Here is a 14,511-nt window from a genome sequence, read left to right as displayed (position 1 = left end):
TAGAGAGTTAATCTGCCTCTTCCCCACTAGTGTTATGACTTTCTCTCATATTTACAAAGGGGCAGACTCATGTCATTTACCAAAATATACTTTTCCTCTAAAAGTTCTTTTTGAAACATTTGCTAGAAATTCTACAGATTTTGCTGCTGGTGGTCTGAAGGAGTTCTCAGGTGACTGCCATCTGGTCTGGGTGCTGTTGTTTTTCCTCCTCTGATTAATTTTGCAAATTGCTTCCTTGCTTTTTCCAGTGATGCTTCAATCTCCAAGACTGCTATATCTTTATTGCCTGTGAAGCATAACTCCAGGCTAGCAACATGAAATAGCTATCATGGCTGGATAAGGCAGAAATCCTTGATCCATGGGACTTCATGGTCTTGGGGTAACGTTTAACAGACGAATCATTTATTATTTATCAGCCAAGAGCTTGAATTCAATTTAGAAAACTGTCCAGGAGTCTAGTTGATGACATTCTGTCCCCGGGAGGGAGTTTCTTTGGATAATGACAATTAGAGATGGCATTATGGGATGTAATAATAAAAAGGGAAGCATTTAATATCTGTAGTTAATAATATTTATATTGAGCTTTAAGGTTATCATAACACTTCACTGGCAATGTTTGAGGGAGATAGTATGAGTGTTATTCTAAGTTCTGTCTAGGTTCACTCTCCTATAAAAGGGTCAGCTACACCTTGCCCTCAGGGCTTTTGGGGTACCTTTGAAGGGACTGGCGTTAGCGCCCCCCACTGGTTGTGTTTCCCACACTGTTAGCCAATAGTGATGTGCCCCAGTTCTATTCAAATATTTCACACCACTGGCTATTACAGAGATATATTAACTTTGAATGTATAGAAATAATGAGAGCACAAGAATTCCCCCCCCCAACACACCAGGGCCATGCTCTCCTCACACTAACTCAGACATCAGATGCCAAATGAGGTTTCCATTAGCTACAGCTGGGCAGGTTCTGAAGGTGGCCCCTGGATTCTCAGGGCAGTGATGCTGAGTTGACTGCAAAAACTGGTATGGACTCAACTCTTAGAGTTCACTTTGAACATCTAGACTCTCCTGACCTTTCAGAATTCAGAATTTAGCCTTTGATTTCTCCATCAAAAAAAGAAGAAGAAGAAGAAGAAAAAAGCAAACTCTGAGGAAAAGGACAGATTCACTTTCACAATATTTCCTACTTTAGCTCCAGAGGGAGAGGTCTTAAGTTGTCTCTCCTTAGAGCATCGTCTTTCTCCAGACATTATCAGCAAACAGAAAGCAGAGAGGGCCACGGCTGATGAAGGCTTTTTAAAGATGTTCCCAGTTCTGGCTTCCCACTTGCAACCAGTAATGAAGCTTCTGTCTTCCATGTGGCTAGCTGAACAGAATAATTTACAGAGTCTAGGTATCCCCCAAAGTTTTTCCAGGGCACTACCATGACACTCCCAGAAGCAGGCTCCCCACTCTCGTCCTCTCTTCTCTCTGGGAAATGAATTAGCCATGATGCACTCTACCCATCCATCTGTCTTCTGTTAACATTGATGTCACTTTACAGAAGAGGAAAATTGAAGCTCATAGAGGCTAAGTTAGTTTGTATACAGTTGTCGTTGTCGTTGAATTTATTCACCCATGTCCTCTTCTCTATAACCCCATTGGGAGTTTTTGTGACAAAGATAGTGGAGTGGTTTGGCATTTCTTTCTCTAGATCATTTTACAGATAAGAAAATGGAGGCAAACAGGGTTAAGTGTGACTTGCCCAGGGTCACACAGCTAGTAAGTGTCTGAGGCCAGACTTGAACTCCAGTCTTCCTGACTTCAGGCCAGGAGCTCTATCCATTTTGACACCTATCTCCTCTGGAGTAACATAGCCCTCTTAATATGGAACAGGTAATAAGACCCAAGAAGCCAGAGATTTACAGACAGGATAAAATTTTTTCTTTAATGCCCCACCCCATGTTTCTGGGAAAAAAGAGTTCCACTTTTAGGAGAATAATAGAAAATAGACTTGGTTGGGCAACCACTCTCCTTTCTTTAAGGATATTGGACTTGGAATTATACAAATCACATATCAGATTATTGTTAGTCTCTCTCAACAGCCTATGTATGACCCAACAGAAATCTGACTTCTTGTTACTAACTAGAGTTGTTTTCTAGCCCTGCCAATGACATGCCTTTTTTTTTTTTTTATCCTGGGACATGCCTTAGTTATCAAATATTAATCATTTTATTCTCAATTGTGATTAATCCATTGTGCTAACCAAAGCCAAGTTTTGAACAAGATATACAGTAGGCTTTTCAATGTAAGAATAACAAATGAAGATAATATATATACATATTTTATGGTCATCCATAAATATTATAATTAGGGCAAATCAAGCATTGTGTTCTATTCTGGGAAGGCCAGGCAAGAAGCTTTATTAAGTGCTTCCTATCATCCCTGCCCTCAAGGAGATTACATGCTAACTGGAGAGAGGAGGAGGGGAAGATACCTGCTTGGGGGCAAGATAGGATAAATCAGGAAAACTAGATTAAAGTGCAAGAAAGGGAAAAAAAACATTTACTAGATCAGACTTGTCCCAAAAATGAGGGTCCTGGGAGGAATTCACCAGAGAAGGGAGCCAGAATGTTTAAGAATTTTCTAGGAGAAGATGGTTTCCAGGGATGATGGATGTTCCAGGGTGAATAGACCCCAGCTGATGGAGAAGTTCCAGCAAAAAATGGCAGCTGAGGCATGCTGTCAAACAACTGGAAAGTCAGAAGCAGAGTTGGAAGGGGAAAGAGAGCAATAGAATGAGTTATAAGAGTACATCAAAAAAAGGGAATGAAGTAATGGGTTCATTCTCCACTGCTTACACAAAGGAATACAGTCTTTTCGCAGATTGCTATGCTGAAGGGAAATGGACTATTCCCCGAACAAGTATTACTACTGTTTTTGAGTCATGGTTGGAGATGTCTTGTGGGTCTGTCTCCCAGCAACACATACTGTTCCCAACTACTCCTTGGTTCTGCCTTCATACCTCTCTTTCCTCTGCCTCTATACCTGCTCCAAGTTGCTTCTCCACTATGCTTCTTATATCAGCTGGTATTGTCTTATGGTTGGGAAAGAGAGTTTATTATCATTCATGGTTCCACAGACCACCATCCCAAGAGGGGAGGTCAACACACTTTCACCTCTTTTGTTAGGCCCACAATCTCATCTAACTGGCCCACAAAGGGGTACCCATTCACTTCTTCTTCATTAGAATGACACTTCCCTATTCCCCTCCCCTCACACACATATTTTGTCAATTCTTCGTGCCTGAGGCCATTGACATCATTTTAATGATTCCATAGACCTCCAAGAGGAACTCTTTGTGATGAAATGAAGATGGCAACCTTTGATTTGTATTTCTGCTATAACAGAGGTTTCCCTCACCCTGTGTCCCCACCAAAAAATAAGTCATTGTTTTTAGTTTGATTAAAGAATTTATAACTTATCAAAGTTTTATGGGGAAATACTTTGTATACTTTAAAAAGTTGTACACAAATATGAGTTACTTTTTATAACTGCATTGTTTGCCTTGGATCTTGTGGTTGGTTGTACCATATAAAGAAGGCTACAATTACCACCATCTCCCCACCTCCCCTCCCCCCCAAAAAAACACTACAGATACACAAAATCCAGGCCCCCCAAAAAACCATTAGGACGCTTGTGCACAATCTCAAAAGGTACATCTTAGCATTTATTCATGTTTAGAAAACTGTCCTCACACAGAAGAAAGAAGGATTTCTCATTAATCCTTAATTTGTCTTTTAAAAAATCTTTTCTGGATTTACTCTCAGAACTATTGGCCTAGGAATTAGGAGACCTACACTCGAATCCCATGCTGTGGCTCTTTACAACTTGTATGTTACAACTTGTATGTTCTTGGGCAGATGAGTCTCTGGCCTCCACTTTCCTTATCTGAACAAATGAGGAGACCGATCAGATGATCTTCCAGCTCTTAACCAGTGACTCTGAAATCATCACTATCAGTTTCCTCTGGGTATTCAGTAGACCGAGTCCTCAAATTGCTTGCTTTTAGGGTCATAGACAGATGTGACTTGTCAGGATACATGTTTAAGAGACTCTTCAGATGCTTCTTCTGTCTGAGCAATGCCAGGAACTCCACCAGACAGGGAAAAGAGCCTGAAGGATCTTGCCACCTATAATAGCTGTTACTTGCTGCATCAGAAAGCCCTTCCCATTCTTGCCCCTGCTTAGTTTTTCTCCCTGGCTTTAATGATGGGACCAGTTTCAGAAACACCAGTGGTTTCTTGTTGCTCTGCCTTCCTGTAAATAAGCCTGTTAATTATATCCCTGTAGGCCTGAAAGCCAGGTGAACTTCCTGGCTTTCCCTTATACTGCTAACACATTTGCTTAACAAATGCCGTAAATAAGGAGATTAAAGTAGATTAAAGTCTTGTACAGTGACGTGTTAATAGCAGGTAGTAATCTATCTCCAGATGTTTGCACTTAGCCTGAAGCCCTATTTCTAGTCAGGCATAGTGAAAAAGATTGGGTTTGAGACCTAGTTGGGTGAGACCACAGTTCCTCACCTATGAAACAGGAATAATAGTGCTTCATTACCTCCCATTAAGTTTTTTTTTTTGTTTTTTGTTTTTTGTTTTTTTGCAGGGATCAACGGTACCTCCTAACCATAAACACTTTATTTCATTGGTTGTCCTGGCCAAAGACTGGCCATTCTACTTGCCATGCCACTCTGTACTTAGACTGGTCCTCAGAAAGTAGAAATAACATTTTGATGAGATTATAATCCAAAGCCTTTCTACCATGATAGAGTTACCTCCAAACCATAGTGAGGCATCCAATAGGACTTTCAATGGAAAGAAATCCTCATCCTTTGTTCTATTAAATCTCTTATTTCTTGATGATTAGGTCTTCCTGTAGTTTAGAATTGTGAAATACTGTAGTCATATCAAGGGAATTGGTCTACAGGGATCAATTGGAATGAGGGAGAAGGAAACTAGAGAAGGAAATTGGGCCATAGAAGTGATATCAAAAGGAATAGGAAGTAAAAAATATTTCTTCCTACTTCTATTCATTACTACACCAATTCACTAGTCTGGGGTGAGAGGAAGGAGCCGTTTCCTTGCACTCAAGAGCGATGGAAGCTTTTGGGGGAATGCTCCTACCTTTCCCCCCTAGATACTGGGGCTCAGAGGAGGAAAGAATTTTGAGGCGTGAGACAGAGGTGGAAGAAACACTTCCCATCGGCTGCCAGTGAAAGCCTTACTTTCTCTTACAGGATTTTGGTTAAATAAGTTTTCAAAGACTATTTGAATTTCTCATGTTGTTCTACAACTTGAGAGCAATGTTGGGTGATGCTCGGTATTGTTGGTGTCTGTATGTAACTGTTTTACAATTAAATAAATAATACAAAATCAATTCAATTTTGTTACCGGTTGGTTATTAAAACACCAGTTTTAGGTACTGTTTGAAATACAAGGCATGTTAGAAAGATTAAATCTCTAAAAACTATGAAAACAATAACAGTATACGTGTGTGTGTCTGTGTGAGACAGATCAGTGAAGGGGACAGAGGAAAGAGAAGAAGGGAAAAAAAAAAGATTTGGGGGAGGAAAGGAAGCCACAGCCTACAAGTAGAGATCAGAAGCTTTACTTAAGAACATATAACACTTAGGGGAAGCCCACCCTGAGCCTACTTTCATACTCTAAGGAAGACAATTTCATTTTTGTCTTGGTTAGCCTTGCAGATGGAGGAGAGTGGCCTGTTTCATTCTGTGGTTGACCTTGCAAAAGGAATTAGGCAAAGTATTGGCCTTGCAAGCAGAGTACAGTGACTTATGCTACTTTTCTCTGGTGTCAAAGAAAAAAATATATTAATACTATACTCAGTGTTTTAGGCACAAGTTTGCCTGAAACAATTTTATTTAATTTAACAGTAATCTAAACCCAAGCTTTTCTAGTGTAGGGGAAACTTATTTAAACTAGAATATACCTTCCATGCCCTTAGACAGTTCTTTGGCATGAGACAATTAGAGGTAACGTTTAAGGGAATCTTGAAAAAAGAAAAAAGGTCATAATCTGTTTTTAGATATACAGTTTGGGGTTGGCTAATATTTCAGAACAGTAGTCAGTCTTTAACTAAAACTACTCAATTCCTTCCTTGACCCAGTCCCTCTAAGATTTAAGGAATTTCTCTCTTGAGCACTAGCAAAATCCTTTCTCAGTGAAGAAGGGCAAGGTCATTGTAGTCCATCACTTCAGGGAACAGAGATGGCAATAATCTTAAAAGACAGAGATATTTAGATTTCTACCTTGTTCTTGACCTCTTACATATTTCCCTAATGGAAAGTGTTTTAGGTTGGAGAATATAGTATTTCTTAATATTTCCAGTTGAGGAGGCAGCTAGGTGTTCAGCGGATTGAGAGCCACGCCCAGAGACTGGAGGTTCTGGGTTCAATTCTGGTCTCAGACACTTCCTAGCTTTGTGACTCTGGACAAGTTACTTAACCTCCATTGTCTAGTCCTTTTTGCTCTTCTGCCTTAGAAAGAATACATTGGTTCTAAATAGTGATTCCAAGACAGAAGGTAAGGGTTTTAAAAAGTATATTTTCAGAAAGGGAGGTTTCAATATGCTTCCATACTTGTGTAGGGTAGAGTAGACTCAAATTCCTAGTTGTGACTGCTAATTTGGGGCCTGACTTGGAGAATAATACTAAAATTCATGTCTAGAGAAGGAGACACAAGGCTTTTCTCTCTGAGTCTCCAGAAGACAGAGAAAGCATGGGTTGACAGGAATCTGAGGAGGCAACATGAAAAGCATTGCATTAGTGGGAATCATGACACAAATTATGAAATAGGGATAGAATGTTGGCTCCCATTTCTGTTAAAAATTTTTTTTTGGTATTAATATCTTGGAAACCATTCTTGTATAACTTAATAAAACCAGAGGAATTTGTTCATTTTGTGTAGTAGAAACAATGTCATAGATTTCTCTTCCTGACCCTTTGCGAGTCAAGACCTGTGAACTTTGTTTCTTCTTTGACAAATTGTGGATCATAATATTTTCTACTATTTACCTCCCTCAGGAAAGGTATAAGAAAGTTTTTTTTTAATTTTTTATTTTTACAAGGAGGTTCATTTTAGCTCCCTGTGTTTGTTATAACATAGTTTTTCTGAAAATCAACTAGGTTGCGGAGCAAAGGGGCAAGTTCCCAGTCTCTAGAGATGATTGGACAGGTGTTAAATGAGTACTTGTTGGGAAATAAGAAAGAGGTTGTTTAGAAAGCTTTGAAGAATCGCATAAATATGAATTATATATATTTGTACATAAATGAGTGTATGTGTATGTGTATGTATCGATGTGAGCTATAATTACCAACCACCGAGTTTAGTAAACAGTATTGAAAATAAGAGACAAATCCTTCATATTATAACTAAGCAAAGGACAGAATCTATTTATGCTAAATCTAGAAAAGATAGCATGCTGTAATGGTTCGAGGGCCAACTTCATTGTCAGAGAGACCTAGATTCAGATCTTTCCTCTGCTGCACACTAACTGTGTGACTGTAGGCAGGTTTTAGGGTCTCAGGTACCTATAAGTCACCCAGCAGGAACCCATATTTATTGATAAAAGAGAATAGCCTAACTAGGAATTTCTTGTATTAATGAAATCACAGGTCTACTTAAAAAACAAAAAAGTACAGAAAAGACTCTTGGTCTCTCCAGCCTCACCTGCGTAGGTGTTCAAAGCTTATGGTCAGTCACATCAGCTTTCAAAGCAAAGAACAAAAGTACCTTAAGGAGGGTTCATGAATTCTTCACCCATGCTGATAACAACTCTAATAGACCATTTTTACGAGTTGTTGTGGATGAAAAAAAATCAATCACCTAGTGGTCAACCCGTAGGTGATGAAACCTATCATGTGTAACAGTGCTTTCCGTTGGATAATATGTGGTATTAACTCTTCAGAGACATTGGAAATCCTGACTCAGAACTGTCTAGAATCGTAGGAAGAATTTGGTGGATAAAAAAAGAAAAAGATGGACTTTCTTTTTCAGAAGAACTTTGGGATAATTAAAAGCACCCTACAGTTTCCCAAAGGCTTTCTGGTTTGCTCGCTTCCTCTCATTTTCTCCTGGACCCAGCTCATTGTCCATGCACAAAAGAACAGTATAATATATAACGTGTTAAATTACTTTTTACTTGCTAATAAAAAATATTTGCTACTTATCAAAATATGTAAATATATTTTAGCAAATCCAATATTTCAAAGCCTCTTTCTTTTACAAATTGCTTTTCTAATTTACATATCTGTATAATTTAGCTTGTAATGTGAACAGAATTTATCTAGAAGTCAGAATGCCACAGGTAGCAATATCACTATCCTTTTAACAAATGGAGAACCCAATCATGGTGAAAGGAGGCTCCATTTGGTCATGCTTCCAAAAATTACATACTATTTTCATTAACGAAGAACACAGCATTAAGAAAAGTTTTCTCATTTTTAATTCTATTGTTTTCCATCCCCTTTCCTTTCCCACTTATTTCTTTTATGAAGCAGCCCAAATCTGGACATGAAAAAGCCACTGGTAATGAAATGCAAAAACCTACGAGACACATTTTGGGCTTCATTTACAAAAAAGAAAAGGTAAGCTTCCACTTTACGTATTTTATTATTATTAGTCTCAAAATGTATATATGCATATGATGTGCAAATAAGTACAAATATGTGAATTTGTAGAGATAGAATCTATTACGTGTGTACCCATAACATGTACATAATATGTATTTCATGTGTTAATTATAATTATAATAGCAATACACGTGTTGTGCGTATACATGTAATACATGTTATAATTATGCTACGTTATAATAAATATTATGTGCTGTATGTATACAGATGATATATTTTCCATGTATGCACATAATATATTATATATAATATACTGTGTCATTTATATGTGGGTTGAACTCCACCTCCTTTCCTTTATTCTGGACCTGCTTTGGATTGTATGGGTAGTAGCTATATTATTACTTGATCTAAGCCATATACAACTTAATGATATTCTTTTATAATTCCATACTTTTCTAGACCAATTTGTAATTCTTAAAAATGAATTGGTGTAGCTTTACATATAAATGACATTTCTTATTTCATCTCTTGACTTGCTAAATGCTGAGAAATTTGTTTTTAAAATTATCTATTCTAGAATTATAATAGGAATCTACATCACAATCACTGGCCTTTAAGAATCCTTATTAAAACATGTTCTTGGAGCATAACTCTACACTGGGACGTGAGGATGTTGTTGGATGGCATTGTGGCTAGAATCCTGGATTTGAGGTCAGGAAAGTGAGACTTCTGAGCCTGAGTCAAATGCTACTTAGCTCTGGCAAACTGGGCAAGGCAACTCAACCTCTGTTTAACCTCAATTTCCTCATCTATAAAATGAGGATAATAGTTCATAGGGTTGAAAGCAGCTAGATGGCACAGTAGATAGAGTGCTGGGGCTGAAATCAGGAGGCTCCTCTAGATCTGAGTTCAAATCTAGCCTTGCACACTTACTAGCTGTGTGACCCTAGGCAAATAACTTAATCCTGTTTTCCTCAGTTTCCTCATCTGTAAAATGAACTGGAGAAGAAAATGTCAAACCACTCTAGTATCTTTGACAAGAGAACCCCAAATGGGGACATGAAGAGTTAGGTACGACTGAAAAATGGTTGTACAACAACAATATAGGATTGATCTCATTAGCAAATAAGATTGTACATAAACATATATAACATACATAAAGTTTAAAGAGTTTATTAATCATCAGCCCTTGTCTCTCACTCACATTTCTGTTATACTACATTTCAAAGATGACCTATGTCTCTACAATCAGACATTTTGTACAGATTAAATGGCTTTGAGTTAGACAAATACTTAGGAAAGAAAAGCTAATATTAGAAAAAAATTTTAAGATATATATTTTACAAACTTTTAAAATTCCCATCCTGACATACATTTTGACCCAATGATACCACTAGGGGGTCTGTATCCCAAAGAGACCATAGATAAGGGGAAAGAAACTACCTGTACCAAAATATTTTTAGCAGCTTTTTTATAGTGGCGAAGAATTAGAAATTGAGGGGTTGTCCATCATTTGGAGAATGGATGAAGAAGTTATGGTATACGTTTGTAATGAAATACTGTTGTGCCATAAGGAGAGATGAACTGGATGAGATCAGAAAAACCTGGAAAGACACATATGAACTGATGGGAAATGAAGTGAGCAGAACCAGGAGAACAATGTATCCAGTAAATATTAATATTATATCAACTAGGAAAGACTAAACTATTATCAGTAAAGCAAGTTTCCAAGATAACCACAAAGGACTCATGATGGAAATACTATCCACAGCCAAAGAAGGAATTGTTGGAATCTGAATGCATATCAAAGCATGTCATCTTCCATTTCTTTTCCTTCTTGAGATTTCTATCGTATGTGTGATATATGTCTTCTATCCCAACATGAACAATATGGAAATATGTATTGCATGAAAGTACTGGTATAACCTCTTTCAAACTATTTATTGACTTGAGGAGGAGTGGAAGGGAGGGAAGGAGAAAAATCTGAATCCTAAAATGTCAAAAAATATTTGTCAAAAATTGTTTCCACACATAACTAAAAAAATAAATTTAAAAATTCCCATCTTGAGCAAAAAAGCTCAACCACAATGGGAGAGTATGTGCACAATCTCTTCACTTTCCTCTCTGTTTTTCTTTTTTCCTATTGTGATATGTTTGATGAGAAAACCTTTCTCCAGCTATTCTTTGGGGGGATGCCTTTCCATTACAGTCCTGATTTTCAACTAGCTTGTATAATTAGCCTTTGCTGGTCGTCTGCTTAGCAGAGGTCTACATGGAGCTCACATGAATTGCTGATTACTATGAAAGTGTTATTTGGCACACAAGAGACTAATTTTTCAGTTTCATTTTCTGTTGTCAGAAATTATGCGTGCTGTGACTAAGGCTACCAAGAGGTTATAAAGCCCAGCAGCACAAGCCCTTCATTGTATACTGAGAAGAAATAATTTTATTTTCTTAAAAATCATAATTTGTCCATTTTGTCATGCTTTTTAGAAAAATTCAGCATTTCTCTTTCTCATATCAACAAATCCCTTTCCATGAGGTAACATGATTTTTTTTTCTACATTTACCAAAACTAAAGCCATTTTCTCTTTCACCTGTAAAAGTTATAATGGCAAACTTGAGCACTAGAAATAGGTACAAAGGGTTTGACAGGATCCTTTTTTTCCTCTGGCCATCTTTTACGAGGAAAACTGAAGCTAAAACAGTTAGTATTAAGAGAAAAAGGTTGGAGAAAAGTAATCCCACCCACAGGATCATCGCTTGAGAGCTGGACAGGCCCTCCAATTCCTTCTTACACATTTCTCTCATTTTATAGATGCAGAGTAGACACATTTAGGCCATGTAATATAAGATACTGATGGGTCACACGACGCATCAATAGATATCATCTCTAGGTTCTGGCTCATTCTAGCTCTAAGAGAAACTGTAATTTCTACCAGGGTGCCATGCCAAGTCCACTGGCAGCATAGCGAGGGAGGTACAAACAGACCACACCAATGAGGCTAGGTGAGTCTCTTACAAAGGGTTCTGAATAAAAGACATTTTCTCCTGATTGCCCTCAAAGGGAAGGTAACACTTAGCTTACTCTTGCTAGCTTAGCTCCCTTTCACCAAACTGGCCACACAAAAGACTTGTCACTAATGGATGGTAAGCTTCACCAAAACAAGCAATAAACAGAAAGCAGGGACATTAGAAGATTAGAACAGACCAAAGGATACACAGGAATAAATGAGCTCCTTATATGGGCACAAGATAAGCTCTCACCTGAAGCAAAGAAGATAGCTTTTGATCTTACTGAGGGGAGTTTGTAGTAAGTTGTCTCTAGGGTTTCAGGCACTGGTAATCAATGCCTGGCAGCTGGGTGGCATAGTGGATAGAGTGTTGGGTCTGGATTCAGGAAGAATCATCTTCCTGACTTCTGATCCAGCTTCTGACACTTACCAGCTGTGTGACCCTAGACAAGTCACTTGACCCTGTTTGCCTCAGTTTCCTCAACTGTAAAATGAACTAGAAAAGGAAATGACAAACCTCTCCAGTATCTTTGCCAAGAAAACCCCAACTGGGGTTGCAAAGACTTGGACATGACTGAACAGTTGTCCCACACATCTGGAGCTCAAGAAGGATCTCTTATCCATCATTCAAAGTTCTACCCTTGCCTTTCTTGAACTACCTCTCTCCAACTCCTTCTCCAAGATGTGCCTCTTCTATTCTATGGTGTTTTGGTTCAGGAAGACCTTTCAAGCAATCAAGAATCATGTCTTCCTCCACACCTATAATGTGTAGCATCATACACAGTAGAATCTCCAAGTAGAATCTTCTCCAACTTTAGGTGGAAATGTGGTTACACATATGAGGAACTGAGGCCCAGGGAAGTTATGTGACTTGCCTAGGGTCATGAAGGCAGTAAGCATTAACACCTGGGTCCTCTAATTCAAAAGTCTGTATCATCTTTTTTTAGCAGGTATTGAAGGTACTTTTTATCCAACCTCTAAAGACCAGAGGACTGGTAGGATTTTTTGAATTTGTTTTTTGTTTGTTTTTTAATGCTATCAATGAACACACAAACATACTCTTATTTCATTCGGTGCTGGATTTCTAAAACTCTCATTGAGAGACAAAGATTCAGATAGATACTGGTTCTGTGACTTATTAGCTATGTGACCACTGACAATTGACACAGCCTCCAGGAGCTTTAATTTCTTCATCTGTAAAAATAAGACTAATAATATTTTGTATTACCTAACTCATAGGATTACTGTCAGAAAAATGCTTCAAAAACCTCATTATCATGAACTTTATAACTATTATGCTTATTCTGCTATTAGCTTGTCCTTCTCTTCTTAGACTTCTGTAATTTTCTCAGTATATTTCCTAATTCTCTTCCCAGTCTCCCCCAGTGTTATTCTGTAACTCAACCCAGCCCTTTCCACTTACCAAATGAAATATTCTAATATCGTCATTTCCTCTTTGGTATTTTTATCCTTTTCTGACTTTGAAAGGTGTAATTCTTTTCTCTCTTCTTTTAAAGTTACACCAGGTACTTAAACTGTCCACCTTGATTCTCATTGTTTCAGACAAATAAATTAGCTTCTCTAAAGGCAGATAGCACAGAAGGGGTGACCCGCTAGTGATAAGTTCTTTTTCTTCCACTTGGCAGCTTTTCCGTCATCTCACTCTCTTTCAACCTGACCTATTGCATCCCTTCTCTTTTTTAATTTACACAGCAGAACTTGGGACTCAGGAAGATGCACTATTCTCTCTCTCTCTCTCTCTCTCTCTCTCTCTCTCTCTCTCTCTCTCTCTCTCTCTCTCTCTCTCTCTCTTCATGTGCATGTATAATTAGATCGACCCTCTTGGCCACACCAGTGACTGGGGCTCTTTTGGGCACCATTCATTGCTATGGTAACCTATGATAGTGGCAAGGAAGGAGCACAACAGCCTCTTCAGTTGGGGCACCTCTTGCATCAATTAAGCTATGAGAAATAGCCACTGCCTTTCTTTTTAAGTCAATACCCCGGTCCTATACCTCCAAAAATCAAGTATTTGGTAGATGTTGCTCTTTAATCCAATCCAATCTAGTTCAATCCAACAAGCATCGATTCTACACCTACTGTGTAAAGAACTCCTTTAAGTCTTCAGATGTAGTTGGAAGAAAACATGACAGTTCATTTTTCCCACCTGCAGTCACCATTTATGGATGTAACCGCATTTATTAAATGAGATCCACATCTCATCCAGCTTCATCAGTGTATGTGTGTCCTGCAAACATGTGCCATTCTGTGACAAACCATTTGGTAAGCTGTTATGTTGGGTATAATGGAAATGGATCAAAACCTAAAATGCTTTCTGTACTTATTATTCTAGCAGGGGTATATCCAGATGGTTACCTTCCACCAATTTTGAATGTGTCTTATATGTTCTGTTTCTGTAAGTAAAACCATGGATCTAGAGCAGGAACAGAGGAGTCTAGTCCAAGGCTTTCATTTTACCAGTGAGGAAACTGAAGCAGCTAGGTGGCACAGTGAATAGAGCACTGGTCCTGGAGTCAGGAAGACCTGAGTTCAAATCCCCAGCCTCAATCCCTTAACCCTGTTTGCCTCAGTTTCCTCATCTGTAAAATAAGCTGGAGGAGAAGGAAATGGCAAACCACTCCAGAATCTTTGCCAAGAAAACCTCAACTGGAGCCATTGGAGTCAGACACAGTTGAAATGACTTAGCAACAAACTAAAACACAGAGATGCTAATTGACTTTTTTGAGGTCCCACAGATATTAAATGTCCAAGATGGGATTTGAACTCAGGTCCTCTTACTCCATAGTTAGTGCTTTTTCTATTGTCTTTCTTACTAGAATGTTTCTTTTCTTTTTTTTTAAACCTTTACT

The 14,511-nt window shown here is 38.3% G+C and overlaps 1 protein-coding gene across 1 annotated transcript in view; it reads left to right on the top strand.

Annotated features, from left to right (window-relative positions):
- The window catches only part of ST8SIA6 (ST8 alpha-N-acetyl-neuraminide alpha-2,8-sialyltransferase 6), a 104,580-nt gene that overhangs the window by 36,598 nt on the left and 53,471 nt on the right, over nt 1-14,511 (top strand). Inside the window, exon 3 of the mRNA XM_044678209.1 lies at nt 8,553-8,642. Coding sequence (XP_044534144.1) covers nt 8,553-8,642 — 90 coding nt within the window. The remainder of the gene's footprint in view (nt 1-8,552; nt 8,643-14,511) is intronic.

Source organism: Gracilinanus agilis, chromosome 5 (genome assembly GCF_016433145.1).
Source record: "Gracilinanus agilis isolate LMUSP501 chromosome 5, AgileGrace, whole genome shotgun sequence".
In the NCBI taxonomy this organism is placed as follows: domain Eukaryota; kingdom Metazoa; phylum Chordata; class Mammalia; order Didelphimorphia; family Didelphidae; genus Gracilinanus; species Gracilinanus agilis.
This window is presented reverse-complemented; position numbering and strand designations above follow the sequence as displayed.